The sequence below is a fragment of the Mastigoproctus giganteus genome, chromosome 5 (assembly GCF_048544385.1).
Source record: "Mastigoproctus giganteus isolate SK-2022 chromosome 5, ASM4854438v1, whole genome shotgun sequence".
Lineage (NCBI taxonomy): Eukaryota > Metazoa > Arthropoda > Arachnida > Uropygi > Thelyphonidae > Mastigoproctus > Mastigoproctus giganteus.
The window spans coordinates 149,525,490-149,544,883 of NC_143579.1; the positions used below are offsets into that span (position 1 = coordinate 149,525,490).

The 19,394-nt window shown below is 34.7% G+C and overlaps 1 protein-coding gene across 7 annotated transcripts in view; it reads right to left on the bottom strand.

Annotated features, from left to right (window-relative positions):
- Srrm234 (Serine-arginine repetitive matrix 2/3/4) overlaps nucleotides 1-19,394 on the bottom strand; it is a 661,659-nt gene that overhangs the window by 382,959 nt on the left and 259,306 nt on the right. For all 7 annotated transcript variants that reach the window (XM_090374230.1, XM_090374228.1, XM_090374229.1 and 4 more), the window contains one exon: nucleotides 9,815-9,874. In XM_090374230.1, coding sequence (XP_090230356.1) covers nucleotides 9,815-9,874 — 60 coding nt within the window. The remainder of the gene's footprint in view (nucleotides 1-9,814; nucleotides 9,875-19,394) is intronic.

The following is a 19,394-nucleotide window of genomic DNA, read 5'->3' on the forward strand; positions in this document are numbered from 1 at the left end:
TCAATGCAAGCAACAATGAATAAACAAACAGTGATTGCATATTACTGATGCTAAACAACTTCTTACAATTTAGGTTCATAATCAAACTGTGCCATAATTTTAATTCAAAAAAACAGACTGGAGTATTATTATTATTATTATTATTATTATTATTATTATTATTATTATTATTATTAGCCATATGGTGCAAGGAAGCCTGAGGCTTATGCTGCACAGTCAAAAAAAAAAAAAAAAAAAAAAAATTTCTGAACTACCCCAAGAGACAGAGAGAGAGAGAGAAATAAAAGGGAATCACCAAGGAAGAGAAGAATGATGATATCCAGCTCAGGAGCCTGGGTGTGCCAAGCCCATACTCACCAGATGTGAGCCCCTGGGGTTAAGGGAATCTTGAGCAAGGGCAACAGAATGGAGTTCTAAACCTGTAAGTACTTTATTTCCTCACAGCTTTAGTGGGGAAAAGCACTAAAACATAATTTAAATAATTTTAACAATATAATGAAATACATTTTTATTTAGACTTATTATTGTGTAATTTATGAAGACAAGGGTATCCCATTACAATGAACTTATTAGTTGTGGACAAATTTTGTTTGAACCAAAATTTTGTTATAATGAATACTGCTAAAAAAATATTTCAAAAGAAACATTGTTTTCAAATAAATTCAGCTACAGTTTTCTAATACATAGAAGTAGTAATTTCCACTTTATTTTACTAAAATATTAATAACAAATAAAATGACAAAACACGAACTACAAAAGTAGATATAGTAATACTTTAATTTTTTGTTTTTAAATATTCAAGTTACATGGTAATGTATTCTCACCCTTTCTATTAAAGTAGTACTTTAAAATAAATTTGTAAAGTTATTGTACAACCACAGTAATAAATCGTAAATTAAAATTTTTCTTATGCACTTAAGTACCATCTGGCACAATTATGCGTACTACAAATGCGTGCACTGCATTCAATTAGATTATCACTTCTATGGTTTTTCCTTCCCTACAAGGAGAGTCAAAACAACCTCCCCCTACTTATTTTAAGTAGTTATGTGAATTATTGTTATTGTTATTTGTCTTTTTTTTAGGAGCATTAGCAACTAAGGCCATATTACTCGGGGGATATGCGGTGGTCATGGGCTCCAACCCCGCTCTAATCAAGAAGTGTGCGCTACGCACTGCTGCTCCTGCCCACCTCGCTATGGAGGTGCCATGTGAATTATCATAATCATTCAATTTGAGGGGGGGGGGATGTTAGTGCACCATACCAAATTGGATTTGAGCACAACCATTCACAAACATGGAAAATTTAATAAAAGGTGTGAAACTGAAATTTTTTTGCTACATACAGCCGAAGCTCTATATAATGAACCCATAAGGAATGAGAAAAACAGTCATAATATCAGAAGGACGTTATATCGATCGTTCATAAAATCAACAACAAAACAAGTAAAAGCTTAAAAATTTAATGTAATACTACTAATACAAAAAGATTGATAGTAGAAAATTATGATAGTAGAGTGCAGTAATTAAATTGTAAATTCTACTATAGAGGCTACATACCTATCAAGATCTAACAAGAAAATTGTTTCATACTTTAAAATACTCTGTCAAAACACACCGTTACAATGATAGAGCATGTTTTAAAAGAGAATTATGAGGGTGCGTGATAGCAGTTATTTCACTTTCACAGTTAGGCTGCGCCTGAAAAAAATTGATGTACAAAGTCTAATCCTTGATGAGCATTTTTCACTGAAACTTCTTGTTCAACCACACTAGATTATTCATCTTCATCACTAGAAAGTGATTAAAAAGAGGATGTCATAAAGAGCTTCGCTGTATTTTAAAAATTTCATCCCCCCCCAATTGAAACCTCCTGTAGCCACATCTGAAATACTGAGGTCATACAGTGTCATTTTCAATTCTCACATAAGTAAAACCAGGGCTGAATTTAGACATCATGGGGACCAAAGCATGTGAATAGGCCTCAAAATATGTAATTATACATTTTTATCTTCACAAAAGGAAATGGGAGATCCACCACGAAGGAACAGTGAGGGCCAAGCCATGGCTTATTTGGTATATGCCTTGATCTGGCACTGAGTAAAGAAGTATATTTTTGGCATATGTGGAAATAATTTTTTATCATTCTGAATTTTGCAACAGGATTAATTTTTTCAAATGGAATTTACAAATCATCAGCTGGGACCTGGAAATATTTTCATTATAAAGAACTTTTCATTGAAATGGTAATTATTATAACCAGATTAAAATTATTACAATGAGAGGTGTGATTATAAGTATGAGCCAAACGGTGAAAGGAAGCCCCCAAGCTTTCCTGTATTATAAAAAAAAACCCCAGAATTTCCCTGCTTAGTACTTTTAATTGAGGTCAATAGGAAATGATGTATATAATTTTAATTGGTTTGCATGACCAGTATTAGTAGTAAATGTAGCAGAAACATTTAAACCTTTAAATGTAAACTTTAATTTATCCAATAAAACATAAAATAATAGTATGCATACAGGAAAATGAAAGAAATTTACCTTAAAATTACAGAACCTTACACATATACCATATTTACATTATTTACAATTTTCATCCACTTTTTTCCCACAAAACCACTAAGTATAGTGTAGTGCAAATCTAGTGCTCTCCTTTTAGAATACCCAATTTAGTTTCCAATGAAAAGTTTTATTAATAGCTTTTTATCTTTTTCATGTATTAACACTTGCTGATTCACTTGATCTCTCTGATTTGCCATTTTAAAGAAATGAGAAATTGAGACTATGTACACAGTAAACTAAAATCAATTATGCACAAAAAAAAAAAAAAAAAAAAGCTCATAATAATGTAAACCAAAAACTACTGCTGATCAGTGCCGCTGTGCAGTTACAGCTAAAAGATGCTCACCGTCATGAAATGATAGTTTCCTGAGAGTGAGTTGCTTATAAAGAGAAGCTTTATAACAACACTTCAGTTTAATTTCAGTTCATTAGAGTCCCTCACCATGCACTCTTTCTTATAACATCATTAGCTGCAGGATCTATAAAGTGTATATTTTTGTAATATACAAGAAATGGTACACATAACTGTAATGTTTCACAGCCATGGATACATGGTGAAAACAATACATGGCACAGAGTTTCACATGGTGAAATTCTGTGCCAGTACAAACAGCTACAGAAAATTAGCACAGATATAAATTATCTGTGGCTAGAAAAATAACTTTTGAGGCAATAAACAGATACTTTCAAAATTTCACTCTGTTATTAATTTTATCTGTTTGGTGGCATTTCAAGCTTGGCTTGGCAATTTAGAAGTTTTCTCATTAATTGCAGTATCCCTTAAAATTCAATTTAAAAAAAGAACACACCTTTGAAAGCAGTTGACTGAAAAACAGAATTAATGAGCATTAAATTTTTATTTTATTTTTTTTCCAACAGGGAATCTCAGGCATTCAAACACCTGCCAATGAGCTACTCGTCCCAAGGCATTGGAATAAGCAGCACTATTTCAGAGTGCAACTTTGGGAGAGGAGAGGCTATCAAAAATTACAGTGAACTGCACTATAGAGGGTAACAAGAGTAAATGGAGTCAGGATAACCTCAGAACCTATTTTTTTACATAAACACTGTTTAACAGTGATGTAAACAACTATGTCACTGTTTTACATAGCCACTGTACCTCCACACATTTTTTTATTTTTTTTATTTCTAACTCGCAATTATATTTTTAAGTCATTACCATTTCCCTAACAGACCAAAAAATATCAGTCTAATATTGTTAATAAGTTACATTAATGCTTATTTTTGCCAAAACACTGTGAGACATTTTAGAAAAATAAATTATCTGGCTGCTGGGATGGGAATGCAACCCAAATTTTTTTAACATTGCTCTTGTAAGAAAATGCTCTCTCTACAAACTGAGATTATTTTCGGGAATTAATGTGTTGTAAGCATGAGCACTTTCTGTATGTTATTACCGTCAGATAACTGTCCTTCCCACATGCAATGCTGCAAATAACACCAACAAATTATTAAAGAAAAAACCTTGTTCATCAGGATTTTACAATTTTAGATTAAACTACAGAAAGGAATGGCTGAGGAAGAACATAGAAGAATGAAATATAACAACGGTATGTTACCTAATTAATCAAAATGTAAAAATCACCAATTTTTAGGGGGTCTTTAAACTAGTTTGCAGATGATAAATTAATACCCTCACTACCAACATGAACTGCTTAAAGCACCAAATTCAAAAATCACAGGATAGAGTCAATCTAGATAAGGGAGGGTACTGACATTTTTGGACTTTCTTCTCACTATGGCTAAACAGTCATAGCGAGAAGAAAGAATAATGAAGACTGCTTGACAAAAATATTCGGTTTTTCTTCTGGAAAATCAGAATAAAATGGTTCTTAAAGTCAGGTGATTTTTCATCCAAGCGGATTAAAAAACGTCTTCGCAACCAGCAGTGAACATGTTAAACTGACTGATAAAAGCGCCTACTTTAAACAAAAATTCAAGGCAGGTCTCCATGGCTTTGTTTTTTTTTTTTTTTTTGTGTGTGTGTGTGTGAAGTAAGTTATGTAACATGAATAACAAATTTTTGTGAAATGTCATCATTATTTATAATTCTCACTTAGCCAAACTAAAATTATTATGCCTTAATAATTGCAATTCATTAAATTGCAGCCGTTTTTTTATTTATTTTTTTTTATTGCAAACACGTCTCAGTGGCATTATAAATTAATCAAAATTAATCAAAATTGCTTGAGCATGGTTACAAAAGGGAACAGTAGCATCCCTGAAAGAAGCCCACTTCACATATAAATCAAATAAAAGGATTTTTATTACCAATTTTAAACACACACACCAACCGTTTATGACTGGTTGAATAATGAAATAAAATAAAATAAAATGATAGAAAAGACTGCAAAATAATATTTACAAAAAACTTTTAATCATTTACAAAAAACTAAACTATAACAAAAGTAAAATAAGTAAATAAGTTAAAATGCATTAAAATATAAATATAAAAGCGATAAAAAGACGATAAAAAACACTACAGCTTTCGGAGGTGTCTTCCTCCTTCCTCAGTAATAGTGAGACTTAAATGACACATCCTTAAATACCAGGTTCAACAGAGACAGGGGAGTTAGGCTTCACCCTCTTTTTGAGGCGGTGGTTTTGACAAGAGACAAATGTTTTAATTTTCCACGTGTCCAGTCCACTTCCGGTTCCGGTACAAGTGAAAGGAATGCTGAGTATGCGCCTGGTCATCCACGTGTGCCGTGAACCTGGTATTTAAGGATGTGTCATTTAAGTCTCACTATTGCTGAGGAAGGAGGAAGACACCTCCGAAAGCTCTAGTGTTTTTTATCGTATTTTTATCGCTTTTATATTTATATTTTAATGCATTTTAACTTATTTACTTATTTTACTTTTGTTATAGTTTAGTTTTTTGTAAATGATTAATAGTTTTTTGTAAATATTATTTTACAGTCTTTTCTATCATTTTATTTTATTTTATTTCATCATTCAACCAGTCATAAACGGTTGGTGGGTGTGTTTAAAATTGGTAGTATGAATAATCCCAACCTCAGAGGCCTTATTGCAGATATAGGATTTTTATTCATATGTGAAATTAGAATCACGGAATTGTGACGATAACTAGCAAACAAAAAGATCTGAATCATTATTATACCCAAAGAAGCTAAGCAAAAGTTGTCCTCTGAGAGTATTAGCTTTGATAAGAGATTTTTCATTTCCCTGCATAAGCTTTCTGATTTCAGGGAAAGGTTTTCAGAAAATAAGGGTTCTTCATTGGACAAATAACAGATAAAGGGCAGGTAATAACATTAATGCTGGTGACCACAGTTGCCATTATTTCTTATACAGGACAGGGCCAAATTTGCGACTTTTGAAAATAAAAATATATTTAAGGGCCACAAGGGATTAAAAAATATATTTATATTTGTTGTAACAAAACAACCAACATAATGACAAGAAATTTGGCTTATACTTGCTGATTTAATTAATCAGTCTACTGTAGTGCTGCATTATTAACTTAAGACCATTTTCCAAATTAACTCCTTCCAATCGGCTTTGGCACTTATCCATTTGCAGCAAAATCAGCCAATTCTGAAAACTGATTCAAGGTATTATATAAAAAGATTCTATTTTAGATGTCATCTCAAAAATTAAATTTTAATTCTGCAATGTGCTGCACTGGAAACCAAAATGCTAACATAACATTTTCTTGTAAAACTTGGTTCTATGGGTGTAAAAAAATATCTTAGATCATAGGAAGTTTGTGGAGTGCTGTCCATTTTGCTTAAAGAAGAGCTCTTTTAATCAGGAAGAAATATACTGATGATAAATGAACAGTAATATGCATTGTTCTTTGATAATCACAAGTCAATGTTTCAGAAAAGACAGCTGCACTGCATATTGTGGTCTTCATTAATGCATTACTTTAAGAAGAAGGCAAAGGAGCTCTTTGGCATCCTATGGGAACAGTACTAAGGATGGATGGATGATTTCAAGATGCAAGATTTCTAACTTTGAAGCAATTTTTAAATCATAATGTAATGGGAAAGAACTGTATAATTCCAAAGATGAAGGATGCTGCTTTTTTGAAGAATGCTAGCATACCATTTCGGATGCATATTTCTGCTTTTTGAGGATCATCACCGAACAAGTATTAAAATCCCAAATACTGAAAGGATGCACAATGCATATATATAATGGTCACATTTCATGAAAAGGACTTGTGCTATACGTAGCATAAGTATGACGCTTACATCACTTTTAGCATAAGCTTATGCTAAAAGTGATGAAAGTATAATACTAGTTAAAAACTGGTACTGTAGCATCACCAAAAGCATGTCCCTTACATACTGAAATGTGTGTCAATGAAATTTCATATATCTATATATCTTCTTCTTCTTCTAGTCACATAGCTCCCTGAGGAGCTGTTGTGGCCACCAACAAATTCCTCCAACTGCATCGATCATGTGCTATACGAGCAGCATCGCAAAGTGCACACAGTGGCATCCACATCCTATATGCCACTATGTGCCCTTCAAAATTAAATTTAAGAAAGAAGAGGGTAAAAGTGGCCACATGGAATGTAAAAAGTTTAAAAGAAGGCAAGATGAATACGGTTATCAATGAAATGAATAGGTATAAAATTGACATTTTAGGAGCAATCAAAGTCATGTGGATAGGACAAGGTCATTTCAAAACTGGAAATGGGTTTTTGGTTGTTTTTTCTGGAAGTGACCAAGAAAAAGAACATGGTGTCACTGTCATTTTGAATAAGGAATGTTCAAGGTCTCTTCTTGGATACAATCCTATTAATAGTAGAACAATGACAGTTAGACTTCAGAGCTAGCCAGTAAATCTCACAGTTTTAGTTGCATATGCACCGACATCAACATCCACAGAAAGATATGGATGTTTATTATGAAAATGTCCAGTCAGCTCTTGATCTGATCCCAAAAAAGGATGTTTTGATATTCATGGGTGATTTTAATGCAAAAGTAGGCAAGACAGTTTCTTCTAGTCCAGAATGTGGTAGGTTTGGTCTTGGCACTAGAAATGAGCGGGGTGAAAGTTTAATTTAATTTTGTCATCTTCTAATCATAAAACAAGGAATCAAATTGATTATATCCTTATGCAGCAAAGGTGGCGTTTCAGTGTAATCACAGTAAAAACACTTCCTGGAGCAGATTGTGGCAGTGATCATCAGCTACTCCACATCATTCTCAAGCTGAAGCTGAAAAAGATTATGAATAAGGTTTTTCCTAGACGATTGAATGTAGAAAATGTTGCAAACGATTATATGCTTGAAACAGGCAATCGTTTTCAAGCTCTATTAGAACTAGATGACGATATGCCTGAGGAAATGTGGGAAAATACAAAAAACATTATTAAGGATTCAGCAGATAGACACATTAGAGAAAGGTCAAAGATCCGGAAGCCTTGGATTACAGAAGACACTTTTAAACTTATTGAACAGAGAAGAACTGCAAAAGCCCAGGGTATACAAGGAAACGAAGAGTATTAGGAACTAAGCAAAGTCACCAAGCGCTGTTTAAGCCAGGAGAAACAGGATTATATCAATCGAAAGTGTAAAGAAATTGAATATCACAACAAATGAAACAACGCTAAAAAGATGTATAATGTAATTAAGTCCCTAAGACAAAAGTTACAACCAAATAATGCAGTTAGGGACTCCAAAGGGGAAAATTTTAACAGAGGAGAACACAATCAAAGGAAGGTGGAAAGAATACTGTGAGCAGCTCTTCTGAGCACCTGCTGGCACTAATGATCTGCCACCCCCTTTTCAAGAGTGTGATTATGAACCAGTACTACTGAAGGAAGAAGTCGAACAAGTCATCAGAGAACTAACATGTGGCAAGTCACCTGGAATTGATTAAAGCTACAGATGTGAAGAGCACTAAGTTTTTTCATAAAATGATTGTACAAATTTGGGAAATGGGACGGTGGCCATCAGATTGGAAGAAATCAAATTTCATCCCATTACCAAAAAAAGTGAGATCTGTAAATTTGCTCAAATTACAGGACTATTAGCCCAATTTCTCACATTAGCAAGACTCTTCGTAAAATCATATTAAACAGAATCTCAAGAAAACTTGAAAAAGAAATGCCAGAAGAACAAGCAGGTTTCAGAAGGGGTAGAGGAACCAGAGATCAGATCTTAAGTCTACGACTGATTATTGAAAAATGCAAAGAATTCAATGTTCCAGTTGTTTTGTGTTTTATAGATTATGCAAAAGCATTTGATTGTGTTCAACATTAGAAACTATGACTATTATGGGTTTCCCAATCCACATAATTCAGCTGATTAAGCTACTGTACCAGGAACAGGAAGGAACTATGAGAACAAACATAAGAAACACAAACCTTTTCACAATAGGTAACAGTGTCAGGCAGGGATGTATTTTGTCACCTAACCTTTTTAATCTTTATGCCGAAGATATCATGCATGAAGCTTTGGAAGATTTAGATATGGCATCAAAATTGGAGGACTGAAGATAAACAACCTTCGTTATGCAGATGATACGTGCTAATTTGTAATTCTAAGGATCATCTTAAAGAAACTCTGAGGAGAGTATGTGAAGCAAGCAAGTAAGAAAAAAGAATTGTTTCTGAATGTGTGTAAAACAAAAATTAAGGTGATTAGCAATAATCTCGAAGAAGTTGATGAATTTGATTACTTAAGGTCAAGAATAAATAAAATTAGTGACTGCTCAAACGATGTAAAGAGACAACAGGCAATTGCTAAAACGTTGGTTGCTGATCTGATAAAATTATGGAAAGATCATGATCTGCTCCTAAAGACGAAGCTGAGAATCATTAATTCGTTAATTTTTCCAGTTGCCACTTATGGATGTGAAGGATGGAATCTGAAAAGAGTTGACAGGAAGAAAATAGAGGCATTTGAAATGCGGTGTTACAGGAAAATACTGCACATTTCTTACTTGGATCAAAGAACAAATGAGTGGGTATTGAATAAAATGATCTATATATGCAGTATATATAAGGTGTTGGAAATGTAAATTATATGTTTTTCATAATTCTTTCTACCAATAAATGTGATAGCAATATAAGAGAGAGAGAGAATTTTGCCAAAAGGAAAATTTAATATTCTCCTAAAATAATTTTGGTTGTAAATAAGACAATAAGAAATTGTGCAATTCAAGAAAAGCTAAATTTCTTAAGAATATTATGCAACATTAAAAACAGATGAATAATTTAATGTAATATAAAATTAATAACTCACCGTCCCTTTTTATGCTTCTTGGAATGCTTTCTTTTTTTAAACATTTCGCAATTTTCAGGCCTAAAACAGAATAATATGATCAACAGTGGAATTAAATAATTAAAAAATGAAATAACTTACATACCTATACCTTCATAAGATGAGAATCTAAAGGAATAGGTTAAATACATTTCAAGTGCATATGATTATCATATAACTAACCTCAAGGATTAGAATGTGAAATGAGCATTTAAGAAATGTTAACTTAAACTTTGCTATGTAATGGGTAACTAAGAGAAATTTTTCTTTCTTTCTTCTTTTTTTTTTGTGGGGGGGGGGGGGGGAATACATCTGAACAGACAATATGGGTGAGCTAATTAACTTCATGCAAAGGTCACTACAAAGAATATTATAAATAAGTTCTGAAATCGTGCTTCCACGATTTCTAAAAACTAAAAAAACTAAATCACTAAAATCTTCCATGGAACAGAACATATGCTCAAAACTTAATGTCAAGTGGAGCTTTCCTTAACAAATAATATCAAATATCTGAAACATGCTTTATACTTATATAGTCATTCAAATGAAAACACAAAACCAACAAAATATGCATATAATGAAAAGTGATGATAACACTGACTGCCAATATAACGGCCATCTGCTGACACTACTTAGAAAAAGTAAATTTTCAAGTGACACCCTTGCAGTTGTGCAATAAAGTAGAAAAGCAATCTGTAATCTGATATTTGAATATAGAAACAATAAAACCTACAGCAATTTATTGAAGAATGTTTGCTCAGTATGGAAAAGAGTGTATGACTCTTCACCAGCAAGTATACAAATGGTTTCAAAACAAAAAGTTTAAAAATGGTATTAAAAGCATCAAGGATACCCCTCAACCAGAAATCAGAGCAAGCATATCATGTTGTAGCATGCAAGATTAATGTTGATTCAGTGCATGCTATTGTCAGTGAGGAGTTGTGCTTTTTAAAAATATGTGCCCGATGGTTCCTTGACATTTAACACCAGAACTGATGGAACTTGGTTAGTTCTGTGCTTCTTGGATATAAGGTTAAAGGAAGAGATGACTTATCAGAATGCAGTGTATGGAACCGAAACACTATTACACAACAGAATTGTTATTGTTATTTGGTTTTTAGGCGCATTAGCAATTAAGGCCATATTGCTCCGGGGATATGTGGTGGTCATTCCCTGACCGTTCTGCATCCTCCATATTTGGTGGTCATGGGCTCGAACCCCGGTCTAATCAAGAAGTATGCTATGCACTGCTGCTCCTGCCCACCTGGCTACGGAGTTGCCTACACACCAGAAAGCAAATATGCAAGTTTAGAGTGGCATCACAGAGGCTCACCTCAAGTGAAGAAAGCCGATACCCAAGCACTAGTCAAAGTTGCATTAATATACTCTGCGATAATAAAGGAGGGACATTCTGGATTGACTCAGAGAGAGAGAGGAGAAGCAGTGATGAGTGACAAATAATGTACTTCTGAACTATTTAAAGTTCTAAACACTGTAGTTTGCTGTAATTAAGTATGACAAACCACAATGAAGATGACTACAGTAATGCCTGTTTTCACATCACCCATTCTACAGTGAATCAGCGAGAGCAGATGATCCTTAAGGTATTGCACAATCTTCCATATTCACTATACTTAGATCAATATGATTATTTCCTTTTTTCAGTCACTAAGGGTGCACTGAGAGGTCATCACTTCTCATCAGATTAAGAGGTTGAGAAAGCAGTAAAAGAATGGCTTCACCACCAACTTTTCTTGAGAAATCCTGGCATTAGCATTAGTTGAGGCATATGATGCAAGAAAGCAAGCTTATACAGCATCAGTCAAAAAAAAAAAAAAAAAACCCCTTCCCATTTCACCCATCTGGTCACTCCAAATGTTTGTCTAGTTCAGCCTTAAATATATTTAAGCTATCAACTTCCACAACAACATATGGAAGTCTGTTCCAGCAATCAACTACCTGGTTGAGGATACTCCCTCAACCAGGTAGTTGATTGCTGGCTAAAGACATAATTCTGCACATCTACTCTCCAACTGTGTTTCCTCAATTTGAATCCATGCCCCCTCAGGTTTGTAATCTGAGCAGGCGCAAGAATCCCATCAGCAATGAGCCTGCTCAAACCATTCAAGGCCTTATACACCTCCATCAGATCATCTCGCAGGGGCCTAGTCTCGGGATGCTGCAACTTGCAGAACTTAAGCCTCTCTTCGTAAGAGCACCCCTTCGTTCCTCTCACCAATCTTGTTGGCCTGCTTTGTACTCTTTCTAGCAACTCTACATCCTTCCCTAAATTGCGGCCTCCAGACCTGTATGCAGTATTCAAGGTGTGGTCTGACCATTGCCCTATACAGGGGAGTAATCATCTCCTTGACAATACTCCATGACCTGCTCTGGCAACCAGTTTGCATTGCTCAGAAAACTTCTTATCTGACTGCACAATTACCCCCAGGTCTTTTTCATTCTCCACGTTCCTGAGCATAGTATCACACAGTCGGTACTTTTCTCTTGGGTTACTGCTACCCATATGCGGTACTTTGTATTTGTCAATGCTAAACTTCAATTGACACTTCTCAGCCCATCTGTCTAACTTTTCTAGATCCTGTTGCAGTAGCATACTGTTGTTATTAACAACCCTGCCAACCTTTTCATCATCTGCAAACTTGGACATTGAGCCTGATATATCTTCATTGATAAATACAGAAAACAACAATGGGCCCAGCACCGTACCCTGGGAGACTCCACTAAGAACATTAGTCCACAAAGAGTAGTGTCCATTTATTACCACTCAACCATCCCTTTATCCGTTGTAGCAACTTGCCCTTAATGCCATATTACTCCAATATGTACAGCAGTCTTCCATGTGCAACAGTATCAAAAGCTTTCCTGAAATCCAAGTATATGATATCAAAATTATTTTTTGCATCCAATTCCTTTGTGACCTCGTCATAGTATCCAATCAAATTGGTCAAACAAGAGCTCCCCTTAAACCCATTCTATATCTGAACTATTACTGCAGCCTTGTCTAGACGATCCTGCAGTGCTTCTTTAAACAGTGACTCCATTATTTTCTCCGGAACAGAAGTTAAACTAACAGGTCTATAATTATTTGTTGTTAGATTTGTTGGTGCATCAGCAACTTAGGCAATAATGCACTAATTACTGTCTAATATCTTCTTCATTTGTCTTACAAGTGATATGATTCATATATTGTGATATTTATTTATCAATTTTAAAAAGAGAAAAATGTCATCCATGTCCTCACGATCTCCTAGAACACATTGTAATAATAACTGGTTGCGGTTATGAAAATGAGAAAAGAAAGTAGTTTTCCGTTCTTTTAGGTATAGCGGGCATTCCATGATGATACATTTTACTGTTAATGAGCATAGGCAGTTAATGCATTGTGGAGGATCATCATTAGCTATGAGTGAGGAATGTATGACCAATGCGTAATCTGGCTAGGATGGTTTCTTCCTTTCTGTTTCGTCTCAGACTGGATTGCCATTGTTTGGGTTCTCTCTTGATTTCAAGAAATTTATTATTTGCTTGATCTTGCCACATGCGTGTCCACTGTTCTTTATACGTCTGTTTGATAATGGATTTATGGTCAATATAAGGAGTCCTGAAATTAGGTGGTATCACATCTGTAGCACATTTAGCAGCTAAATCTGCCTTCTCGTTTCCTGGGATTCCAACGTGTTCAGGGATCCAACAAAATATTACAAGCTGTCCATGTCCATGAAGTTCTAGTAGCTGTGCCCAAATTTTCTGTACCAGCAGATGACTAGGGAAGAATTTACACTGTAGAGCGTTAACAGCACTTAACGAGTCCGTATACATGATGGATTTGATGTACGAGTCTTCTTTTATATTCTCTATGGCTAGAACAATACCATATAATTCTGAGATATAAGTACTGCATTCAGATGGGAGCTATCTGGAGATGGTGACATTTGGTAAAACTACTACAGCAGTACCAACTTTACTACCAGTCTTGGGGGCGCCTCCGTAGCCAGGTGGACAGGAGCAGCAGTGCGTAGCACACGCTTCTTGATTAGACCGGGGTTCGAGCCCGTGACCACCAAACATGGAGGATGCGGAAAGGTCAGGGAATGACCACCGCATATCCCACGAGCAATATGGCCTTAGCTGCTAATGCTCCAAATAACAACAACCAGTCTTGGATCCATCTGTATATATTTGAATGGAAGTTCTAAACTTAGAGGAGTGGGTCATATGAATTTGTCTAATGTTGGAATCTGGAAGGTTATTCTTTCCTCATTGCTGAAAGTGTCTATCAATATGTCGGTGGAATTTGCCATGGCTGGGTTTCCATGCTAGTATCCTGAAGTATGTTAGTAAAATTCAGGTCCCAGCTTGTGATAAGAGCTTGAAGCCTAATGCCAGATGGTTTATTGAGCCGTGGTTTACTTTCATAGAGTTCACTCCATTTAGGTGTAAAGAGATATTGCCACATGGGGTGATGTGGGAGACTTCTGATTTTTGGCTGCGTAATTTAGTAACAGAACTTGTCGTCGAAGATGTAGCAGCAGTTCGTAGGCTTCCGATAAGAGGCTTAAAATTGGTGATAATTATTTGTGTCACCCTTTGAACTCCCTTTATGAATTGGGGATACATTTGCACATCTCTTGTCCATGGGGACCTCCCCTAAATCTAGGGATGCTCTCATAATTAGGGCTTATTGTTTACTTCCCTTTGTGTCTCCTTCAATGTAACTGGATAGATTCCAGTTATATTGAACATAGCTGTCGGAAGTTTTTTTTTATGTTTTTATGTTTAATTTCAACAATTTCTCCTTCATTTTGCTCTCCATAATTACAAAATCATTTAGCTTCTTGCTAGATTTCAGTAAACTTCTGTCCTCCCCCTTCTGTGCGTGCACGGAGGAGTACAGTACACAATATTTCTAATTTTCCCCCCTGAAATCTCCTGATTTCAGGAGCCCTAATAATAACTATACTTTAAAAATAACAAGAACAAAAAAAAAAAAAGAAAAAAAAAAGAAAAAGATTTATGACCAGCAAATCCTATAAAAATCATTCTGAAGTTCATGGCCTGACTTGCAAGGGTAACCATCCTCTCAACTTTATATCTGGAAATTTGAACATCATACACTTTATTCCTTCAGGGACACACACTCTGAAGACTGACCATTTGTAATGATCGACTGTCTAATATCTATCATCTTATCACTCATATTTAATCCCAATATACTTTATGTTGTACAGCCACATTGTGTCTGATAGCAAATCAAATGTTTCATTAAAGCCAAAATATATATCAAAATTTTTTTCTTGCATCCATCTCCTCAGTTTTCATATTGCAGTAATTGCAGTTTTCTCAAGCAATATTTTTCCTTTACAAAGCTGTTTTGTTGCCCATTTCAGGCTATTCATAGCTTCCAACTCTGACTTTCAAAAAGATGGAGGTTGGGCACTTGTAAGCAGGAATAAAACAGGATGTTTTTGTGCAAAAAGCAAGAGTTGCATATCAAGTCATGCAGAAATAAAAACATAAGTTTTGGAGACTGTTATACATTTGGAAAAATGGCTCAAATGAAGAAACAACTGGAAGGAAAACAACTGAGTTTTCATGAGCCTAACAGGATAGTGATGACCTTCATGAACACATAGAGTCTTTCAGCTACTCAGTAGTTTTGAGACATTGAGGTGTGCATATTTTGAGGAAGTTCACACCTACCAGCGAACTTGGTATAATCTGCTTGAGGAGCAGATGAATTCTTAAAAATTAATGGAGTTCTGAGGAATTAGTTTATTCGCTTCAGATACTTTTACGACCATACTGAAAGATATCATAGACACCGCTCAAATTTTTCAACTTTCAAAAAAGCTAGAGGTTAGGCATTTCAAAGTATGGGGTTTTAGAACTAAAATAGTAGATTTTTTCAGAAAAAGCAGTTTTTTTTTAAATTTTACACTACATATTAAATTTCACTATAAAATAATAATTTTATATTAAAATACAGCCATAGGATTATTTACAGTATATCATACTTCTAAACATTAGCTTACCTAACATTTTTCGGTCTGTGAATTTCTGTTTGGATATTCTATTAGACATCAACTGATTTTGATTGTTTCAAGAAAGATACTGTTTCAAGCACTGCCTCTTGAAAAAAGTTGATTCAAAGTTTTGTTCATAACAATGGCCTTGCTGTCTTAGACTTAACTGTCAGGAACATTTCCAAGGTTTCACCAGAAAGAGATGTGAAGTCAGTTTTTGTTTTTCAAACCTTGGCTGAATATTATATCACAAAACAGCAGTGATGTGATGAAATGTTAAATTGTCTGGCATGGCTTGGGATAATTTGTGATATTTCAAGCTTCCATGTGCAAATGTAAGTTCAACCAAGGACCACTGCACACCATTTCTTTCTTCTCTCATAACAGCATCTGATAAGTCCTCACACTGAAACTGACAGAACTGATGCTGCAAAACATCTAAAGCTTCATCTAGTGCTTTGTCTTTAATAACATCAAGAAGTACTGGAAACCTTTTTGCAAAAAAATTCAAATTTTAAAATGATGCACTGCTAAATCATGAAATTTGTGCTACCCCAGCATTTATAAGAATATTATTTCTCGATGAGAACTTGTGCACCATGTAGTCACATAGCCATAACATTAGTGAGCAAAACAACAGAATCTTCTCCTCGTGGTTTTCAATCTTTTTTTTAATAACGGCACCCCTAAGTAATTTATTTTATTTTGGGGCACCCCTACTCAACTGTCTGCCTGTTTGATTCGATTCTCTCTCTCTGTATCTATCCGTGTGTGTGTGTGTGTGTAATATTAAAAAATATATGTTATATGATGTTTATTACAATAATATAATTATAAAAATTACATTTCATAATACAAATCATATATATACAGTACATAATTTTATTCTTTATATAAAAGTACTAAGTAAATGTCAATTATAGATCACCACAAAATTAAAAAGATACTGTACACCATTTTATAATGAAATAAACATAAATTAAAAAATAATAATAAGTTTAAGTAACTTAAACCCAAATTACGTGGCACCCCTAGAATGTTGTTGCGGTACCCCGGTTGAAAATCACTGGTTTAGATTCTCCATGAATACTTATGAAATGCCTATGATTAAGTCAGAATCATCCAGCTGGTTTACAATTCTATGGTAATCAATTTCCAAAATGGAACTGGAAGATTTCAAAAATCTTAGGGAACTTGGCAGTAGAAATGCCTGTGACTAAGTCAGAATCATCCATCTGGTTTAGGCTGCTATGGTAATCAATTTCTAAAAATGGAAATGGAAGATATATGAAAGCTGTTAGTAAAAAAAAAAAAAAAAAATTCCATATAACATTCTTCAACATATCTTGGAGCAATGACCTCAATACATGGATGTGAAGTATACTGGATTGAACAGTTATTGTTTGGACTTCCAATTGTTGGCATAACATTTAAAATAAATGAGAAAACGACGTTATTCAAGTGCAAAAATAGAAACAAAACAAAAGTACAGTCAGTGCTCGTATAGCACGATAGTTGTGTTCCTAGAAACCCTCGTGCAATGCAAAATCGTGCAATATAAACAACAGACCCTATGGAAAAAATAGGGTTAGGTGCCGACCACCCAAGTTTGACACACATTTGTGACCAAAACATTACCAAACACAATAAATAATCGTAATAAAATACTTACGTAATTTATTACGATTATTTTATTACATATTTTATTAAGTAATAGTTGTAATAAAATACTTACGTAATTTATTACAACTATTTTTACATATGTTTATTATATATTTATATATATATAAATATATATTTATTTATTTTTATTACAACTATTTATGAATAGTTGTAATAAAATACTTACGTATTTTATTACGACTATTATGTAATAAAATATTGCTAATGCTTTTGCTTCTGTCGTAAGCAAACTTGTTTTTTGTTTGATTTTCTATCCAAACAGTTGACAGCCGTTGCTCTCTTCCAGTTCTTTGTGTCTTAATCTAATGGTTTTTAATTACACTTTCAGTTGTTCCTGCTATGAAAGTTGTTTTCATTTTCTCTGCATTCTTTTGTAATTATCGGCGTTGCCTCATTTAGGTCTTTCATTTCGCTCAAAGCGTTTCCCAATTTCATATTTTTTCTCTATCGACAGGCGGACTGGCCATAAGCCTTACCGGGGAACCCCCGGTGGGCCTGAGGCCGGTGTGATTTTGGCCTTAACCGTAGTATAAGGCCACTATAAATTTTCCCGGGTAAGAATTTTTGACTCAGTCCGCAACTGTTTATCGATATTGCTTTTTTTTTTTTTTTTTCTGTCTGAATCTGCAGTGTCTTCACCAGGACGCTTTCTTTTCGCACCTTTTAAGTATATACACTTGATACACATAAACAAAGCTGCGTGCGTGTAGCAACTGAATAAACAAACCGTAAAGGCAGAGACACACTATGAACACCTCACATTTTACTATAGCACATTTCTAGGTGTCACTACCATAAACCAATAAAAACAATTTCCAGTTGCTTTTCTGCTAGTGGAATCTGTTATAAACTGGTAGTAAACTCGATCTAATTGCATTTGCGAATATACGGATAGCTGGAATTGTGTTGGTTTTTACGTTATTATGGTGAAATGTGTTTCCCCTTCACTGATATAAAGTTATAATCCGTTGGGGTGATTCTGCGTTCGACTACCATTTCTTGTAAACACAAAGGCGAATCGTGCATAAGCGAATTCGGTTCGTGTTATATAAGATATCGTTCCCCTATTTATAAATCGTGTATGATCGAATTCGTGTAATGTAAACACGTGTTATACGAGGACCGACTGTAGTTGCAAATGATGCAAGAAAGCAAGCTTATAAGGCAACAGCCACCCCCCTCTCCCAAAAAAAAAAAAAAAAAAAACAAACAAAAAACAATTCCCATTTCACCTATCCATTCCTTCGAATAGTTTGTCTAGTTCTTCCTTGAATTTATTTAAACTATCAACTTCCACAACAATAGATGGAAGTTTGTTCCCAAAATCAACCAGCCACTGGCGAAAGGCAAACTTCTGTACATCTATTCTGCAACTGTCCTTTCTCAAATTGAATTTGTGCCTCCTCATGTGCATAGTCTGAGTAAGAGGAAGAATCCCATGAGCATTGAACTTACTCAATCCATTCAAAGCCTTAAAATGCCTCAATCAGATCATCTCGCAGGTGCCTAGTCTCCAGAAGCTGTAATTTGCAGAACTTAAGCCTGTCTTTGTAAGACCACCTTCTTGTTCCATTCACCAATATCACTGCCCTTCTGTACGCCCATTCCAGTAGTTCTACCTCCTACCTAAAATGAGGCCTGACCATCGCCTTATACAGTGGGATAAACACGTCCTTACCCCTGCTAGAAAAATTCACGTCTATCATTGACAAAAACCACATGGGTTGTCTAGGCAGCCAGTCTGCACTGCTAAGATAACTTCATATCTGACTGCACAATTATCCCCCAGGTCTTTTTCATTTTCAAATACCCTGAGTGTAGTTTGGTTTGGTTTG